Source organism: Phlebotomus argentipes, unplaced genomic scaffold, assembly GCF_947086385.1.
Source record: "Phlebotomus argentipes unplaced genomic scaffold, Phlebotomus argentipes genome assembly scaffold_18, whole genome shotgun sequence".
Lineage (NCBI taxonomy): Eukaryota > Metazoa > Arthropoda > Insecta > Diptera > Psychodidae > Phlebotomus > Phlebotomus argentipes.
In genome coordinates, this window is record NW_026776177.1 from 5,176,788 (window position 1) to 5,196,795 (window position 20,008).

General features: G+C 44.2%; 1 protein-coding gene across 2 annotated transcripts in view; it reads left to right on the forward strand.

Moving 5' to 3' along the window:
* The first annotated feature begins 2,570 nt into the window (after positions 1-2,570).
* The window catches only part of LOC132260271 (methylcytosine dioxygenase TET), a 51,609-nt gene continuing 34,171 nt past the window's right edge, over positions 2,571-20,008 (forward strand). Inside the window, exons 1-3 of one of the 2 annotated variants that reach the window (XM_059758286.1) lie at positions 2,571-2,686; positions 10,809-12,871; positions 13,503-13,643. In XM_059758286.1, coding sequence (XP_059614269.1) covers positions 11,984-12,871; positions 13,503-13,643 — 1,029 coding nt within the window. In that variant the 5' untranslated portion in view covers positions 2,571-2,686; positions 10,809-11,983. The other variant, XM_059758285.1, reaches the window with a different exon arrangement.

A 20,008-nucleotide genomic window follows, 5' to 3' on the forward strand; every position in this document is an offset into this window, starting at 1 on the left:
TGGCTGCAGCCGGCAGTTGGCCCAATTAAGAGTCCATTGGAGGAGTTTTTGTCCCGCACGCCATCCCGCTAACGGTGGCTGAGGGCTTCGTGAGGGCATGCAAAAAAGCCCGGGCCAGATTGCGTGGCGCGCAGTCAAAAGGCCTGATTAAAGTGTCAACACTCCTCGAGGCGAGATCGTGTGCGATTGTGTGGGATTTCGGCGAGTCCTCGAGGGAGGGTGACTCTCCGGGACGCTGCCAAGTGTTGAGTCACAAAAAAGAATCTCAACACCCTTGGCATTTCACAAAGGAGACTCACCTTTGCCGCCGCTCCGTGCCCTTCCGCCTCGTTCTGTGCACCTCAGCGCCGAGGCCAAGAAGTGCACTGACCCCTTTTCGCAGAATTCCTCAAGCGGCACCCCGAAGAGACCCTCAAAACTGTCCTCAAGAGAGATTTCCACTGTCTTGGCGCCAAAGTCGAATTTTGAAATTGGAAATCTTTCCACAGTTCCTGCAAATTAAATAGAGCCACCCAAGCTAGAGGTCTGAAATTTTCCACCAATTTTCCCTCATTAATAAGTAATTATCACACCGAGTTTGAAGACATTCGGCCTAATCCTTGATCCATTTGTGACGCTAAAACCGAACCTATGCATGAACAACTCACCTGAGTGACATTTGAATGTTTTCCACTCATAAGTATGTTTTGTGTTCTTAATAGGTTTTAAACGTATCCGAGGTGTCTTCAAGATAATAATCCTGTCGATTTTCGTTTATTATCTCGACTTTATAAGTGTTTGATATCAAAATTTGATAATTTATTTTATTAATTTGAGGATCGTGCGGAGGTTTTTCGGCTGTACAAGAAAGGACATTTAATCAGGGAAATAACCTGAAGGACCTCTTATTCCAGAAAGAGTTCTGCAGACCGAACCTAAAGGGTTAACACAAAAGACAGAGTCTTTGTCATAAGACGAGAGATCTTTAAAAATTTCCCATTAATGATGGATCGGCGGTTTCCCACTCATTTCTTTTGTCATCTTTCCGCCACCCCCAGAATTTTCCACCCCACATGGCCGGCCAGCGCGTAATTATCCTAATGGCCACCCTGGAGGCTCGAACTCGATCCAAATTTGCCAACCAATTCTCATTTATCCAATTAAAATTGACGCCTCATTAGGGAAGCTGGCCGGAAAGTGTGTGATTGCGTGACTTTTTCTGCGGAAGGCGATGCCAAAGTCGGATTATCGGGGCCTATTGACTCTGTCTCAGGACACCTCATCCTGTCTGACCCCTTGTCATCTCCACCCACTGACGCCTCTCTGTCTCCCAGGACATCCCGAATCCCGATGCTGGCGCTCGAACAGAGAGAGAATATTATAGTCTCAGCGAAAATTGTTTAATGTGCCCAAGGAAGAATTGGCAGACAAACTCCTTTTCTTATCGGGGGAAGGAACACAACAAAGGGATGAGCAGTTTTGAGTGACATGCGAGAACAAAGAATCCTTTTTTCGGAACTAAACAGTTTAATTTGCATACTCGTTCCCATTATGTGCCATTCGTTCAGGACTCTCTGTATTAGTTATGTTGCCCAACTCCTCTGGAGGCTCAATATTCGGTGATTTTTAATGCTCTCAGCGCGACGTAATTTTCCAGTGACGCTCCAGGAAAATCCATGAGTCATCGCCGAAAATTGCATTGAAAGTGAGAAAATGTGGCAACGGCGGCGAGTGCAGTGCAGACAGGAAAAACCGTCCTGACAAATGATACAATTCAAGGACATTGCTTTTTGGGAGAGCAACGCGATCAACGCAGAAAGGTTGCCGACGCCTGTGAGCGAGAGGGAAGATGTTTAATAACCGATTTAAATTATTTCCTCCCTGGCAAAAGGCTGAAAAACACAATTTTCTGTCTGATATTCACGGCTCGTGGGATCAAAATATTTTGGGGGGTATTGAGAGAATTCTTGTGGGGTTGCATCCTCTTCTCCGTGAGGTCCTTTCCATTTGGCCTGATGTGGCGCCGTGGTTGTGGGGTTTTCGGCTCTCTGGAGTGGTGAATTTTCCGCAATGAGTCTCTTGTTGTCTGTAGCGATAATATTTGACAAATGCAGAGTATAGTTCGGTGGTTTTTTTGGACTGTTGGCAGATCGATGATAGTAAAAGCCGGCATGTGTGCGTCTGATACACTCATCGGCTCTCTGTCTCTCTCCCTCTCTTTCTCAGCGATAATTTGGCGACTCTCTCTCGGCACCCCTCGTGCCCCGCCGAAGGGGATGCGAGACGGAGCTCGGCCGTGACGTGCGCGCGCGAGAGAGACAACGGGTGTGCTGAGTGCGACGAGCCAGAGCAGGAAGCCCAGTGAGTGCGTGTGTGTGAATCAACCACCGTGCAAAACATCCACCGGTCCGATGGCGGCCGAGGGGCCGTTCGCGGTGCGTTCGGGCGAGTGTCACAAACACTCACGAAGCCTGCACCAGGCGCCTCATTAAAATTGTATGTAAGTGGCGCAATGGTACACAATGGTCGATGGAGTGCACTGGCAACGGTTTCACTACCCTGATTGGTGGCTGATGCCAGCTGCTCTCTGGCTCTCAACGAAAGCGAACTTTCCGGGGGGTTCGACTCGGGCTGTCGTCTCTCGCTCAGTTCAGTTGTTGTGTGTCTCTCGGTACAGTGACAGTTGCGTGTTGCCAACTGACGAAAGGTAGCGGAGGCAAGTTGTATTAGGAGGGACAAGAGATTAGAGACATTTTATACTTTCTCACACACAAACATGTTTTCCCTCAACCACTATCTCTGAAAGATTGTTTTTCGCCTGAGCAAAATTTTCCTAACCTTCCGCCGCATCACATGGAAAAATGCAAGTCTCTGTCGGGTGATTTTGTGTGACAATCTTTGTCCCAGTGATTCTCCCAAATATGCTATAAGTTTCTCTCTGTCTCGCGGCTAAACTCACAGTGTTGTTGCTCACAAGTTCTCACGACCTGATCATGGGGCCAAACAGACCATAGGATACGCCGCCGAGAGACTCTCTCTGTCCAGGAACGCATGTAAGTCCACACACCGAGAGCCCCCTGAGCCAGGGGGGGTCACAATGAGTGCGGGGTGGTTTGTTGTTGACACGATAATTGCAAAACGAGCTCACGTAGCCATCGCGACGTAATAAATGGCATCGTGACGACGTGACTTTCCGCCCCCACCGAACTTCCGATGCTTCCAAGAATTGCTGTGCGCGCCCTTCTGAGGATCCCCTGACTAACCATAGAAATTGTGAATTTTCAAAATTACATCTAAATATGTACCTATCTCGTTAGCTGGCGAAATGAAAACATCTCTCCTAATTTCTACCTCACCCAAATATCCATTCCCGTTTGGAAATTGTCTGTTTTCGTTGTATTTTGCCGCCCCCGCGAGTCTGTGCAATTTCCACTGTTGTCAAAGTGACGAAAATCGATGAGAAATGAAATTCAATTGAATTTCCCGACGCTCTCCGGTTTGGGGGAGGGGGTGGTTTTTCCTGGTGAAAATTTTTGGGAGTTCTCTCATTTTTGTTTGGCGAAAAAAAAGCGTCCGCACACGACTTTCTCGCAATAGTAACACAATCGAAGGCAAAAACACCATTTTATTGATTTTATTTCCAACGTAACACAACAAAGGCAAACATGAAAATGTACGCTGTAGTGGTGGAATTGAGTGTTGAAAAAGGAGAAAAATAGGAGAGAAAGAGAGTGAGAGAGCAGGAATTCTACCTACAATTCTCTGTGTCTGAGGATTTGATAAGATTTTTCCCATCTATTTTCGTATGTGTGCGCGGCGACATTTCGCAGGAATCTGTAATATTTCCCGTGAAATCCAGGTGGGCGCAATAAATGGGAATTAATTTGGGCAAGAGAAGGCAACTCTTGGGAACATGTCTCTCTTGGCTAGGCTAGGTTTGAGGTTATGCAGCTCCCTTGGCGTGTGATTCATGCCTCATCATCATCTCTCGAACACCAGCTAGGCTTGAATGCTCAGCACGAACTCACCGACGACATCGTCAGAGTTCAAGTTCAGAGTTTTCGTCCTACTTCTGTTTTCGGTTGTGTTTCTATTTATAAAAGCTCCACATTCTCCTTCGATGACGTGGTGTGTGTGTGTGTGTGTGTGCCGATCCAACCCCCCTCGAGGGCCTGTGCTCATCTATATTTGGCGCGCTTCATTTGTGCGGGTGCGGGTTTGTTGATGTGTCTTTTCGCGCGCATTTCTGGGCGACCCCCCAAAAGGCTCCACGGTCTCGTCGGGTCTTTCACTTTCCACCAACACACCACTGTCCTTTCTCTCTCGTCAATGGGGCTCTTCGCCTTCTCCACCACCACCGACTGTCTCGGGGGAGAAATTTCGGCTCTCTCTCACTCGCTCTGTGTGAGTGAATCCGGAAAAGTTTCACTCTCAGCTCCACTGGAGCGTTTATTGGCCCGAGGGGGAGGCTTTTGGCAGAGGGTGGGGGGGTGCTCCACGTGCCGTGCTTTAAGGGGGGCCATTCACCCACACTGCCGAACTTTTCAAGCCATGCTCCGCATTTGTAATTTATTGTTGATTCATTTTCGTATAAAATTGCAATTTACAACTTGGTCTTTCGTCTCCCTTTTCTGACTGGCCTCAAGATTCAGGGGCCACCAATTCGCACCTAATAGGGGCCTAGCCAGGGAGAGTTAATCCACCAAATTAGGGATCTATTGAAGTTTGTCCACAATTCGTGAGATGGTTTTTAGTTTTTTTTTCGACCTCTTCACCAAGGATTTTGACCGCTAAAAGTTCAGCTATAAATTTGAATCTCAAATACAAACACGTGAATATCAATTTCGAGGGAACTTTTATTCAAGGAAACACAATGAAAATTGAAAAATATATCAAAAGCACGCACTTAACTTTGTGTCGTGCCGTTAAACAACATTCCTAAGCTATTAAGCTCACAATTTTCCCTGTGAAAATATCTTCCCAGTCTAGCAATTCACAAATCACTCGCCCCTTCGCAAAGAAGAGGACGTCCTGGCTTGCGCCTCCTGAATATCCTCTCCTCTGGGTTGTATGGGCTGAAATTATGGTGTATTATTCGCAAAAATCAATAGCCCAGCTCGTGAGGGTAGATTTTGCTTCCTTTAAGGGTGGCTGTGGTGGTGAAAAGCGAGAGAGAGTCCTCTTTCGGAGTCGAAACAATTAAAAAGATTTCCATCTCCAATGGGGCGGCTCGTTTTTCCTTCGCCGACTCGTTGTCATTTTTGGTTCGTTGTGTTATTAAATGAATTATTTTTATTTCGTTTCATATTATTGCCTTACATTGTTATATCTCCTTGTGGAATCTCCTCAAGTGTGTGGTGTGCGATTCTCTCTCTGGCCAGAGAGACAGAGACAGAGTGGACGAAGAAAAGGAAGTTCTTTTTTGCTGGTGTGACTCTGGGGAAGAGATGGGCATTTAGTGTGTTGGGCGCAAAAATGGTACGCGGAGAATGGAGGAATTTTTTCGCTGGCGTTGAGGCTCCAAAAGAGAAATAAACATCAATTTTGCACTCAAACCATTAATTCAATGTTATTCTTCTTGTATTCGCGCGCTCCTCTTTCACCAATTGTTTGTCTCTTGCGCATTAAATAAATTACAGGCGGTAATTAATTTTTATGTTTTATTAGCACATCTTTAAGCCACTGGACGGAGTACAAAAAAAAAAATTCATTCATGTCAGGCATAAATTGTGGATATTTTGTGTGTGCACACATAGAGGATAATTGTTAATTGGTTCTCGGGAGTCTTCTTCATGCGACACTCTTGGCAAACATCTGCCTCGGAAAGCCTTCAATTCATCACGCTGGGCATTTGGTCAGAAAATTGTGTCCAACAGCCACAACACAGTCATGTCGTGCAATGGTGAAAGCTCCTTGGGGCTGAAGAGGAAATTGAGACCATTACCTGGGACAAAATCACCCTCGGAAGTAGGTTATTGTCCCCCCCTTTGGGTGACAGAGGGAGACAGAGAGTGAGCGAGGGAATTATGCAGTGGGATTTTCCAGCCATGTCGACTCTCTGTGTCTTTTCCACCCTCACACACCACTTTCGCCAACCCACGGCTCTTTCCCCTTCGGATTTCGGTGACGAGATGACAAAGTACCCACAAATGATGATTGTGGCGAGGAGGAAATTTACATTCATTCGCTAAGCATGTGGGGAAGAGCTCCTTCGGCATTCCCAACATGGGTCTTCGCCCCATCAATTGTATGTCAAACAGGGCAATATTCACCCAATTGCTTCCGGGCAGATTTCACTTACAGACACCTCAACTCCTCACCCAAAATGGGGGCTTATTATGTCGCTGCAAATTAGGGGTTCGCGACACACTTTACATGCTTTTCCTCAGTGCACAACTCTGAGCTTCTGTTCAACCAAGGGGCAGATATTATGATCGGAACTTGTGTACAGCTTGGCGGAAGTGTTAAGATATTTTGAAACATTTTCTGAATTATTTTGCTAAGAAAAACTCAATTTTTATTGCTTTTCTAGGTTATGTGATTGATTTTAGTCAGATTCTGGCGATTAAATAACTCTCAAACAGTTTCAAAGTCAATCATAACCTCAAAAATATCTTTTCAGTCTTTGATTTGAGCTCTAAAGAGGAGAAAATCAACATAATGTATTTGTCGAAACATTGAGATATTCGCTATAATTGCTCATTTCCAGATTTGAAAGATTGATTTTATCTCATGACGGTTTTTTAAAGCCGGATTCATAACTTCAGAATTTTGTGACAAAAACAAAACTTAGGAAATTAAGTCAGAAATTGTTCATGGACAAATCCTGAGACAATAAAATAATTTTTTACGGTCTGAAATATAAGAATTTACCAATTCTTTAGATGGAAAAACCTATATTACATTGTGATAAGTTATAAATGAAAGAGTCGAAGTGGTGTACAAATTATGGGCATATTATCTTCCCTTTGTGCTTAGCAGCTTCTGCATTCAATTCAAATAGGGTTGTAGATCATTCAGAGTCACTGTAGATGATCAAATCTACTCAATGTCTTCATTTCCTCCTGAAGAAACTTTCCTCTGATCCCCAGTGGAAATTTTCAATATTTTCTCCACGAAATCTTCCAGCCTGGCACGTGAGCTCGGATGAGCGAGTAATTCAATTTGCTCTCCATCGCTTCCCAGCTGCGGTTTTAATGCACACACCGCCACACGATCAGTCTCGCGGCGGCTTTGAGCGCGAAACAGTGCGGGAAAAATGTGAAAAATTGTTAATTTATTTAAAAAAGAATAATTTATATTCAGCGGCAAGACGGCAAGTGTGCGCTCCCGCGGGGGGTGAAGCTCTGATTTTCGCCGGCACGTGAGGTGAGGGTGAGCCGAGGGTGGGCGTCGAAGGTAGATATGGAAAAATCGTCTATTCACCTCACGGCTGTGACGTGGAATCCTTGTGCGCGCTGGTTGGGGGTGCAATTCAGCGATCTCGTCGTCATCAAATAAAAGCGGAGGGGCTCGGGCGGGGCGAAGTGGAACAACGACGACACGTTTCTGTAGTCAAGAAGATGATAAAACATGCGTGGATTGAAAAAAGCAATTCATACGCTATTCCCTGGCATTGTGTGTGCTCAAACGACGAGAGGGATGGGGATGAGTTGCGGGGGTGGCTGAGAAAGTTCATGGGTGGTTGGGAAACTATAGACACGCTTCGCATGTGGATAAAAAGGCAAAATATATGGTGCCACGTGAAATGATAAAATTCATGCAGGCGAATAAATTTTGCCTAGCTCTCTCTTCCTGCTGGCAACATCAAAAGATGCTTCCTCGGCATCTCAGGCGAAAAAGAATGTCTTTTTCTCTATAGCGAAAGAGGAGATTTCTTTTCCGGTTTTGGCTCCTCTACACTCAGAATAACGGTCACATAAGCGATGATTTGTGGCTGTTCGACGCCAGAGGGTTCTTTACCGCGTGTGAGCGTGCACTTCGCGCAGTGTAGCGCTCGGCGATGGTTCATAAAAATTACATTAAATATCCCACCGCATTGGAATTGACTGGGAGAGACGTCAAGTGTGTGCTGCTGCCTGTCTGGGGGTTCTTGTGCAATAAAGATCGTCATTATTTGCAGAGCTTAAAGCTCTCAGCGAGGCGTTGTGGGTGGCAAAAAGGCGGGTATAAATATTCAAAAGACATCCCATAAAACACCTTGGCGCTATTATTGCCTCCATATGAGAGTGTCTCTCGAAGTCGGTGGAAGCTGCCGTTATTACATTTATATGTTGTTCACTCGGGGTGCGAGTAAATATGTCATATTCTCGAATTTCGCCCCTCGCCAGGTGGGTGGTTGAGTTGAAACTCTGCCAGACCATCGCCACGCAAACACCCTTTGCCAGAAAAGGGTGTTTAAGCTATATCAAATCATTTTCATATCCAGAGTTATTGCATCGACGATGGCGCTTGGAATATTCATGGAGAAAAGACGCATTTCTCGGTGGTTGAAAATTAGCAAAATGTCATCAATTTGGCGCATGTGAAATTCCGGAAACTTATGGATCTCCCTCTGTTTTTTTTCTCTCATTTCTGCGGAAGTGTGTGTTCGGGCCCACTTTTCGCCCTCCAACCACTCAGTCTCCTGGCTTTTCCCTGACGCATCTGTGCGATTCACTCGCCCGGAATATTGCTATGTACATGCTGAGGCCGGAGATGGCAATCTGCTGTGAATGGGTTCCTTCATCCTTCCTGCCATTCCAGCCAGAGAGAGAGAGGCAAAGAAAATGTATGGCGCGCAGTGAAAGTGGCGTGAAAGCAACTAACGTCAGTTGAAAATGTTCTGTGCCAACTTCTGGATTACCTTTTAATCCGCATTGATGAAATTTCACGTTGGGGGTGTTTTCGATTTTTGAGCAAAAATTGCTCACCTTCTGAACTGTCTGTTTAAGTGGAAATTTGTGCCAGACTTTTTGGCAGAATGAGTGTCGTGAACTTTGGCATCCCCTTTTTCGGTGGAAAATTCCGTGACATTGAGATGTGCGATATTGAATTTTAACAGGCAATCCATTATGGAGTTCCCATTGGAGAGTCAATTCCGCGTCTTCATATTTCTCACCCCGATTTTGTAATGTGACACGTGAAGTGTCACGAAGTCCTCAATTTCCTCAACTTCGATTCGCGCGCGCGAAAACTTTGGAGTCTGTCGCGCGCGTCCATGAATAAAACATTGGCTCGCTGAGGCCAAATCCCGGGGAAACCTTGAACCTGGTGAACTTGCTGGAGGACAGGTGGATTTTTCCGTTTTCTAGGGATCCCTTTCACATTTGGGGGCGGAAGTGGAAACCATCAAATTCTTCCCTCAATCCTTTTGAAACCCGACGGGGAGCACTGGGATATTAACTCCTCGCCACTCCATTGAGGACAATCTTTCCGTGTGTGTTAATATCTCTCTAATCCTGATAAAGTATCTGGCGCGCTTGTCGTCCTAATCCGCCCCAGAAGGCTCATTTTTCGTCATTGAAAATGCACCCAATGGGCAAATCGAGGGCGAAGGAAAGGGGCTTTCAGGGGTTGAAAGGTGAATCAGACAATCTTCCCTTGCGGGATAAGAGATGATTGTGAAATTTGTATGAAGAGCGTATTGTATTTGGTACATTATTATCAAGATTCAGAAAAGAAAATTTATGGTCTGGCCAAGGGGAAAATATTCTGTTCTTAAGTGTGGTGAAGAGCTTTTTAAAGGAAATGTTGGAAATGTTTATAATATTTGCATCACAAATCTTCTGATTCAACTAATTGAGGCATTTTCTATATTATTTTGCTTAAAAACATCAATTTTATTGTTTTTTTAGGTTATGTGATTAAATAAACCACACAATCATCTAATTTGTGGTAAATCTGGGATTATTCGCCTTTTTCGCGGCTGAATTGAGCATTTTCGTTCGAAAAACTTCAGATTAAGTAAATTTCAGATAGAAAATAGCTTAGAAGTGAATAGAAAAAGCGATGGATAATGCTTATCAAAGCGTTAAGAAGTGTCACGATTTGAGGCATATTATCTCCTCCTTGGGTTTGGGCTTTTTTCCCCATTAGACATTTGGTGAAATATTAATTTTTATGCACTTTCCACTGGTTTCGATCAAAGCAAAAGCGTATTTCGATGGTGAGCTAGAATAAATATTTTGCACCATTTCGGCGCTGCTCGCGTGTGATGAGTCAGCTGCCATATGAATAGGACCTTTTCGGCGCTGTTTCCCATTCCGGCTCATTAAGTGAGATTTCAGAATGTTGTTCCCTCCATTGGAGATTTCCAATTAGAATGGCGCATTTGTCGTGTAGTGCAAATATCGCTTAAATATTCAGTGAATCGAGAGTAAATATGTACAGAGAGAAGTGTACGCTGGATAATGTGGCCTGTGCCGTAAAGCTCACGCGTATGACTCGAAGGGGCGGCGGTGGGTGGTGTTGGGTAATTGAAAAAAAGAGCCATGAGCGAGTGCGTGCGAGAGGGTGAACAGGGTGGAGTGGGCGCGGTGCTCCCAAATGCCAATATTGCCCAGTTCTATTAGTCAGTTTGGCCTTTTTCGATTTGTCATTTATTTTAATTAATGGTTTTGTGATTAATGGCCCCAATCAATACTCCAGCGAGATATGGAATCCTGTCAGGAGAGTGAGAGAGAGAAAAAGTTGCCCAAACGAAAGCGCGTAGAAATATACGAAATTGAAGACAATTATTATTTTTATATTTATTACACACACAACTCATTGATATATGTTAACCCGAAAAAGTGATGATATTTCTTTCCTCAAATACCATTTTTCCTTCTTCTCTTCACTCTTTGCAGATGCCGGTGGATTTTCATCCGATAGGAACGTAACCAAAGCATTAAAATTAAATTCTCTTCTAATAGAAATTTGTGTATAAAACGCTAAAAACTACCGCTAACTTATTTATTTATTCAAACTAATTTATTTCAACGGAACTTTATAAAAAAAATCAAGTTTCAAAAACACTTTTCTCACCTGACTTTGGCAGTGACAGAGCAAAAAGGTAACAAAAAAGAACAGAAAGGAGAAAAAAGAAGGGAAAATCGCAAAAGTCTGATTTGAAACCAAATAAATTTTACACCACATATTTCTGCGAGAAGGAGGACAATAAAATTTCCACGCAATAATATTTTGAGCGTCAAAAATACGAAGAGGGAGAGAGAGCGAGTTGGAGAAGCAGCACAAAATATTGATTTCATATCACACAACACTTTTCCATGGTTGAATTTTCAGTATTAGAATTGATTTTGACGAAGAGGAAGGAATATTTTCTACACACAAACACACATTAAAAAGAAGAAAAAAAAATAACACACAAAAGTAACTCAAGTGTCCGATAAATCAGTACAAAGGAAAAATTATACAAAATAGTAAGGAAAAAAAAGTGTTCAAATGTAAAAAATTTTTACAAATAAAATAGTAACGTAATTGACACTAATTCAAATACAAGAATCAATTCATGTGCCCATAAAGTAAACTTATAAAGAAGAAGAAGAAGGAGAAAAAAAGAGAAAAACAAGAGAAGTTTATATTTAAAAGTTACCTCTAATAACCAAATTGAAGCGCGATATTTTTTAACGTGAGCAAATCAACAGATAACCAAAAAAAAGAAGTGAACAAAAATTTATCTACGGTTTTTCTAAAAACTCAAGCAAAAGAAAAGGAATCAATTACAAAAGTAGTGTGAAGAGTTGTGTATTTTTTTAAATTTGCGAAATAAATAGAGCAGTTCGAGGGGCGAAAGCCGAAGTGAAAACAGTGGCGGACAGAAGTGTATACCAAATAAGAGACAGTGCAGGACTTTAGATTGCGCGTGTGTTGTGCCAGAGTTCAAGTTGACCATAAGGAAAATCTCTCTACCTCGATCAACAAAAAAAAAAACTATAAGATACTGAGTACAAATTTTCGTGTTAGTGTGTAGAGTTTGTAGTAAAAAAAGAAACATGTCGGCTAGACGCGATCGCGATGTAGCATGGCATCCATGATGAGCGCCTCGACAGCAGACGACGCCGATCATAGTTTGCCCTCATTCACAAACTTCTCCAGCGACCTGGATCCCAGCTCATGGGAGTACTACGAGCGTGGTGATCGCAGCGACATTGCATCCCAGCAAGCCAGCAACTACAATCGGCCCTGGGAGATGGACTCAAAGGACAAGGGCTTCGAGCCCTTCTCGAAGCTGCCCTCCTTCCAGAGTCAGTTCCACACGTACTCGGATCCGCCGCTGGTGCCCGAGCCTAGCCTACCTCAGCCCGTCCCGGTGCCCGTGTCGCCCAGCTCAGCGTCGCCCGGCAACGGCTCCCTCACGCAGCTCACGCCCATCAATCCGCTGCAGCCTGGCCTCACCACCTTGCCCAGTCCCAGCTTCCACACGCTCACCGCCGTGAACACGCGCACTTATCCGCTAGTGCCGGCGCCCATTCAGGCGCGCGACATTCCCACCATCCAGCAGCAGTACCTGGACGAGCGCCACATCCAGCTGTACCAGCCCATCGCCACCTTTCCCAGCCAGAACGTCGTCACGGTGCTGAAGAACGAGCCCGGGAACTTCGACCTGAAGAACGGGCTGCACCACAGCAACTTCCAGAATCCGCTGCTGGACAACGGCTTCGATGGGGCCAAGGTGATCCAGGGCACCAAGGACACGGCCTCCCCCTCACGGTGTGACGTGCGCAAGAAGGAGCGCAGGAAAATCCGAGCCAGCTCGCTGGAATCCAGCGCTGAGTCCGAGAGCAGCGCCATGGAGTTGGGCGACGTGAACTCGGGCCAGGTGGCGGCGGTGTCCAGCACGGCGAGCTTCAAGAGCCCCATGGGCTCCATGGGAATGGTGGATGGACATGATGACAACGGAGAGAAGCAGGTGAGCAATGAATCAGTGGTAATTTAATGCAAAACGCGACACTTTTGCCTCAGTGGAGACGCCTGGTGAAAGCTCACCTTCGCTGAAATATTAACTTTCTTTTCACTGGTGAAAGATTTCCCCAAGCTTCAGGGGGTGAAACTTTTCTCTTCCTTCATGCCCCATGAAGAGTGGATTTTGGAGCGGGAAAACCCTTAAGATGTCCTCACTATTTTTTCCGAAAATCCCTTGAGCGCTGAAAAAAGCGCCAAACTTCCTAAGAAGCTCATCACAGATTCTCCCGTAGAATCTATTCATGAATAATTTTCACATATTTCTGCACACTTTCGAGACAAAATGTGTCTTTTTCGGAGAGAGTGGAACAATCGGTGTATATTTTCCAAAATATCTTTCACCATCATTTTAAAAGTTTTTGCCACGGGGAAAAGTGTGAGTGTTGGTGAGAGGAAAAAATTAATTTGAATTATTATCGAAGTAAATTATTCAAAATGTTCCATTCCATTAAAAGTTGGGCGTCGTGTTTCGGCGGGTGGCAAAGCTGAGGAGAGGAGAAGAAGTGTTTGTGGCACTAGATAAAGTTGAATGGTTTCTCTTACCGGGAAAATTTCTCTGGGCCTCCCTTTTTTTGCAGACGAAGAAGAAGCGGAAGAGGTGCGGAGAGTGCATCGGGTGCCAGAGGAAGGACAACTGTGGCGACTGTGCCCCGTGCAGGAATGATAAGAGCCATCAAATTTGCAAACAGCGTCGCTGCGAGAAGTTAACGGACAAAAAGGTGAGTCTAGCACGTTTTAATTAGCATTTCTCTCGCTCGCCTGATAAACTCTATTTCCGCTGACCATTTTTTCCCGGCCGGCAAACACCCATAAATCATCCCGAAAAAATTTAAATAGTAATTAACGTTATCATGTTGCCATCTTGCCCGAATGGCAGTTGTGCCGCAGCCATTTGATCGTGAGATAGGTTGGAATGGCGAAGAGTCTTTGTCTCCTCGGCTCTTTGGCACATTCTCGCACCTTTTCCAACTGGCCTCTCGCCCAGATCGTTAACCATATAGAGAAGTTGATCGTGTGAAGATGTTGTGTTTCTTTTACAATGACTCCAAATCAAATGGAACCACTTGAGGCACTGAGACATATTGATGTGCCACGAATTTCCACGTGAAGCTAGAGGTCTGAATTTTACCACCAATCTTCCCTCATTAATGAGTGATTATCATGCCGAGTTTGAAGACAAATCAGAATAAATCCTTGATCCCTTTATGCTATTAAAACATAACCAAAGCAGTAATGAAACGTCCAACTTAAGTAATATTTGAAGTCTTCCCACTTAAATATGTTTTGGGTTCTTAATGAGGTTTAAATGAAACCAATTCAAAACCTCCATTCGAGGATAGCATGGAGGTTTTTCAGCTGCACAAGAAAGGAAATTTAATCAGGGAAATAACCAGAAGGGCCTCTTATTCCAGAAAGACAGTTTGGAGCACAATTGACCGCGTAAAATGGTCGATTTCGCGAAAGAAAGGGTCGCGAAATACTTTTTTGGCGAATTTTTGAGATGTTTAAGATTAATTCCGTCATGTCTGTTCCTAAGATCAATTAGGAATTGTTCCTTAAAGTGTGTCCCATCTCTAATAAAACCGTGAGAATCAAACTTCTCTGCGCTCTGTGGCAAAATATGAAACGGAAAGAGGTGATAATTCACGAAATTTGCAGATACAATAGCGTGTCATAAAGTCGTCGAACTGTCGGCAATTTGATAAACCTTATATTGCACCTTTAACGTTTATTTGCTCTCTCGATAAGACTCTCACCCACGCGACAGCACACAAGATGTTCCGGAAGGCAATCCTGACTCGCTTTCTGGGCCACTGATAAGAGTTTGATTAATTTGACACGCTCCTGCGAGAGTTTGAAAAAAGAAGTAAATTTATCGATGGGCTGATGTGCACGATGGAACAGCTGAAGTGAACAGATGCGCTCCGGAGTTCATCGTTTTGTGGATGATTCTCAAAACACAACCTCGAGAAATTCTTCACTGTGAATTAATGTGCCTTTGTGTGCACATTTGGAGAGAAAAAGGAAGGCATTTCACATATGGTCCTGAAAGTCGCGCGCGTTTTCTCAGCCACGGTGAGAGCGAGAGAGAGAGAGATTCCTCGTCGGTTTTGGTGGGAAAAATGACGATGAAAAGAGTGTCTCCACTTGAGTGGAAGTAATGATGAATTGTTGCCGAAAAGAAAAGTCCTCGAAAAGAGAGAGAAGAGCGTCGATGTGCGCGCGATTATATGGTTCGCGATCCCCTCTGGCGTTCCTTGTAGTCAGAAAATGTGGCGTGCGCAGCTCTAGATGATGTCGCTGATAAGGAATTGAGAGTTGTGGCCTCTGCCACCCTTCATGTTCACTGGGAAGTGTGGTTTGACCTCATTTCTCGGCCGACATCATCCCCGGAACTTGCCAATATGCCGCTGCCGCTCAAATTGGCGCGAATAAAATGTCTCAAATTACAATATCCGTTTCGCATCTTCGGCAAGCTCTGCACATGGGATTTTCCACACAATCCGGCAGACATTGTAGCAATTGTGCGCCCAGAGTGAACACAGTGGCCAAAAATTCAGGCATCCCCGACAGGGTCCATTGTGAAGGGCAACAAAGCCAGGCATCATCAGCTGGTCGCATCCATAAATCAAGGATATGACGAGAGAGAGAGAGGAAGGAACGGAAAAAATTCACACCTTTGCCGCCACGCACACACATCCCAGACTCTCTCGTCACACGATTTCATCTCTCTCTCTGCATCAGACAATTTGATTTTAATCCAATTCCACAGGCGAACGACAAAATAATTATCTGTCCCGCATTTCCTTCCCATCGTCCTGAGTCTCCTCGTCAAATTGCTCCTATGTATTTGGGCCTCCCATTCAACTTCTTCTCCGGCATAATCTAAAATAATAATTCAGAGAAGGTAAATAGGAGACTTCGTACATAGGCAGCGACAGGATCTGGTGCTCGTCTTCAAGTATATTCTCAACACTAGAGTTGAGATGCGACGCTTTGGTAGATTTGAGATGCTATCTGTCGCTTGGTGGGGAGATTTGGCATCGCAGAGCCTCTATTCTCTTCTATTTTCAACTTTGAGTGTGGGTGGCATGGGTGAGAATTCATAAAGTAGATGAAGATGATCAGAGTAAGTCGGTTTGGGGCGTCTCTCCGGCATATTTCGCCCGTTTCTCAATCTCACTCCTCGATCTTGTGTGCTCGGGAGAGTCGTGAAAAGGTGAAAACGGGATAATGGCGAAGTGGATAAAGAGGAAAATCTCATTTTCACATATCCTCACTAAAGTTTTGTATTAGAAAATTTACACAAGGCGAGGCGATTTACGTATCGACAGTTTTGCCTTTGCGTGTGAGAGAGTTTCTATAGAGTTGCGGATTTTCGGGATGTCACTAAATTTAGAGTGAGAGAGAGAGAAAGCGGAAAAGTCCCTCATCTCCTTAATTCGCCCTTCACCCACTTTTCACAACCCTCATGCTGTCCAATAAAATATAATCAATCGCAAGTCATGTGATTAACTCTTTTTGGGTCGTTGGCAGGCCAACTTTTTAATGAACACTTACTTGCCCTCTTAATTAATTGAGAAAATTGATTGGAAGGTCGATGGGTGGGTTTCGACTTAAAAAGAAATTACACAGCATCCCATGAGAGGGAGGTTTTTTTCGCTCTCATTCTCTCTTAGACAAGGGTGAAGAACGGACGGTGGAAGAAAGAGTGGTGGTCTCGATGGGGTGTAATATAATTAGAGGTTTTTCACCAGTGACGATGACGCGATGATACCCTGGAAAAATTAAATGAAATGTCTCGAGAAGTTGTGCGTAGGAAATTGCGATGGAAATTGGATTCTATTTTCTAAGCTCACCATCACTTTTCTCACACTTTTTTCCACTCTCTCTCTCTCCATTCTGGCCATTTGGGCGGAGGTTGTTCAACCCTAAAAACCGTCCCGAACTAAAGGAAAATCATCCCAATATATAGCGACAGAATGTGGCTTTGCGTTGAATTGAAATTCAACGTCTATTTGCTCAGGATTAATGACTCGAGGATATCATTTAAGTTTCTTATTAATTTTTTGCTCTTCACCCTGGAAAAGGAAAACGAGGGATTTTTCGGTCTTGCACAGACACTTTCTCACGACCCAATGGTCTCTTCATCTCCTGCATGAGCCTCTTCAATGGCCAGGTATCTCGAGAACCGGAACGTTTTCATACACCTTGACACGCATTTCTTGACAGACAGATAAAGTACACAAAAGAGCCCAGCAAAATGCGTGAATATCTTGATGGCAAAGGCGCAGTGAAGGCAGACAGCGAAGGGTGGCGAAGCGCATGAAGACAATGCTGCAGAATTACACTACGCCACTGCTGAATCCTCCCAGGAGTCCTCGATGTTTCTTATGTTGCTTATGCTTCCTAGCAATGCGACGGAACACTGGTGGTCGGCGTTTTTTGCTTGGCATTGGATTTAGCGATGAATTTGATATGATGCGGAAGTGATATTCAAGATGCAATTGTTACCACTGCAATTGATACACACGGATATTGGTGCCTGAGTTGCTTAGTATGTAGATTAGAGAGTGCTTTGGAGGATCAAATATCCTCCTTTTTGCCACATGCGGACAAAAGGACAAAAGGAGAGGTTGAATGACCGATTAATGCATCCCATGCGAAGGCAGAAAAAAAGGTGAAATTAATTGAGAGTCTGTTGGTATGTATTTTTTGCCTATGGATAACATCAAATTAGAGTATCCTCCGGTAAACAAGTAAAATAAATTAGGGCCCCTTCCTGTCTCTCGCTCTCCTCCTGACCAAAGAGGGATTGAAGATGGGAAGAAAGCCGCCATATATCACTCGGAATTCTCTTCCTTTTGCGCCTAATGCACTCTGTGTTGCTCCCAACATGTTTATTTTAATTAATTCACACCATGATGGTGAATAAAAAGCTGCAGCAGAAATTGATGGAGGGTTGCTGCCTACCAATTATTGCGAAAGGATCTCTCTGAATGAAGGCTTTGTTGTCAAAAGACGGAAATATCGAAGGATCATCATGCAAAATTGACGAGATTTTGGCTAAAAGAAAAAAAAAGAAGTCTGAATGAAGGGAAATCCAGGTGGTTTTGAGTGTTGTGTTGTTTTTTCTTCCACAAAGATTCACGATATGGCGTTCAAATCAATACCAAAGATGGGTTTGGAGCTGAAAATATATGTAATTTATGTTTCAATTTCACATCGCATTTCAGCCAAACAATACACAACAGCTCAGATGCACGAAAATGGACACTTTTGGCTCCGTTTGTTGGCATAGAACACATGCACGCGCGCGTGTGTGTGTGGATAAATTGTGCCCGGGCATTATAAAATGATGGTTGATGGTGAAAGAAGACTTAAAAAAAAATCCTCCATCGGTGTACAAACATGAGCCACGACAGATGTGCACCTATAAAAGCCCTGAAAATGCAGTCCCGTAACGAATTTTACATGTTAAAATTGTGGAAATACATTGGGAGAGTTGCGCGTGTGGAAGAAGGATATAAAAGTGCCTTCCACCGACAGAGACTCACACATGGCGCATCTCTTATTAATTCTCTGGCATGGCTTTCACGTAATTGTTACAATTTTTCCTCGCCAGTCGGGAGGATCAACATCGAGGGATTTAATTTGAGGCAGCAAATTGGCGCGGGAATTGGCAAGTGTGTGACGATGCAGGCATCAATACTTGATCATAAAAGCCATTCTGAGAGTGACTATGATAAATGACACAGAGAGAAAGGCGAAGGAAACCCTCTCGCGAAGAATCAATCATAAAAGCAGAAATTTTTCTGTGCTTTGGCAGCCTTGATGGCGCGTGATGAAAAGGATCTCTTATTATATGAAATTTTTGGGAGAAATCTGATCGTGTGAATTCGAGGGGAGATCGCAATCATGCGATGCCTAGATTTATGGACTTTTCAAGCGTTGCGATTGTCTGGCGACAAAATACGAGATGACAGAGTTTAGAATTTCCAATGGGATTTTCAAAATGCGACAACATTGTTTGATTTGAGAGAATTTATAGGGGTTGATTTTGGGTGGAAAAGCAGCAATTCCTTGACCACTTTCTGCGCAAATAGTTTGAGAAATGCTGTCTCGCAGTTCCTTCCGGTGGAGAGCTTCCAATTTGCCATGAACGGCTCATGAGAATCACGGGCTCTAATGCGGATGTTTGGAGTCAAAGTGAAAAGAATAAACTCAATCTGTGGCCAGTGGAGCGAGCACTCTCTTTAATTGTCTAGATTTAAAAATTGCTGCAAAGCAATTGTAGCGCATTAAAAAATGTTGAAGCGTCCGTCGCGATCGTTAAGTGGTGAATTCATGATCACCACTCACAATCATTCTGCTGTCTTCGCGGCGGCAGCCTTTTCTTTTTCTCTCCCTCTCCCGGCGCGGCCGGCGAGGGAAAGGTCTCTCTCCCTGGAGAGGCGGAGAATTCATGGTCTTTTCCCGCGCAAATTGTCACCCGCGAGAGATTCTGGGTCAAAGTCGTCGCGCGCTCTCATGAGTTTGGGATGTTGGGCATTAGAGGAAGTCATAAAAGTGGCTGGAAGAATTTATTTCAATCTGTGAGCCTCAATTTATCGGTGAAATTGTATTGTGGGAAGCATTTCCATGAGTCATATTGGTGGAGTGTGGGATGAAAGACGAAGAAGTCCTCAGACTCACCATTGTGTGCCTCTCTTTGCGAGAGGGGAATTAATGATGGTGCGTGCCAGAATTTCCCTCATATCTTGTGTGCCACACTCGGCCACGGGGTCCGAGGTGAAAATTTGACATGGGGAATTTAATTATCTGACCAAATTTATGGCTTCACGAGAAAATATTAATTTCAACAGCGAGGAATCATACTTTTCCTCACTCTCTCTAAATGAAATTTGTTAAACAGCTTCTGAGATATAATTTTCCGTCATTGTTTCCAATGTTTTGGGCTGCGCGCGGAGGCAGCAAAAAAAAAATGAGCCGCGTAGCATCAGGAAGTTGGGCATTTTGTGGCAGCTGCAGCGCGAGCACAAAAAGGCTTCTCCTGAGTTTGTTGCAGAGCAGAGGAGATAGG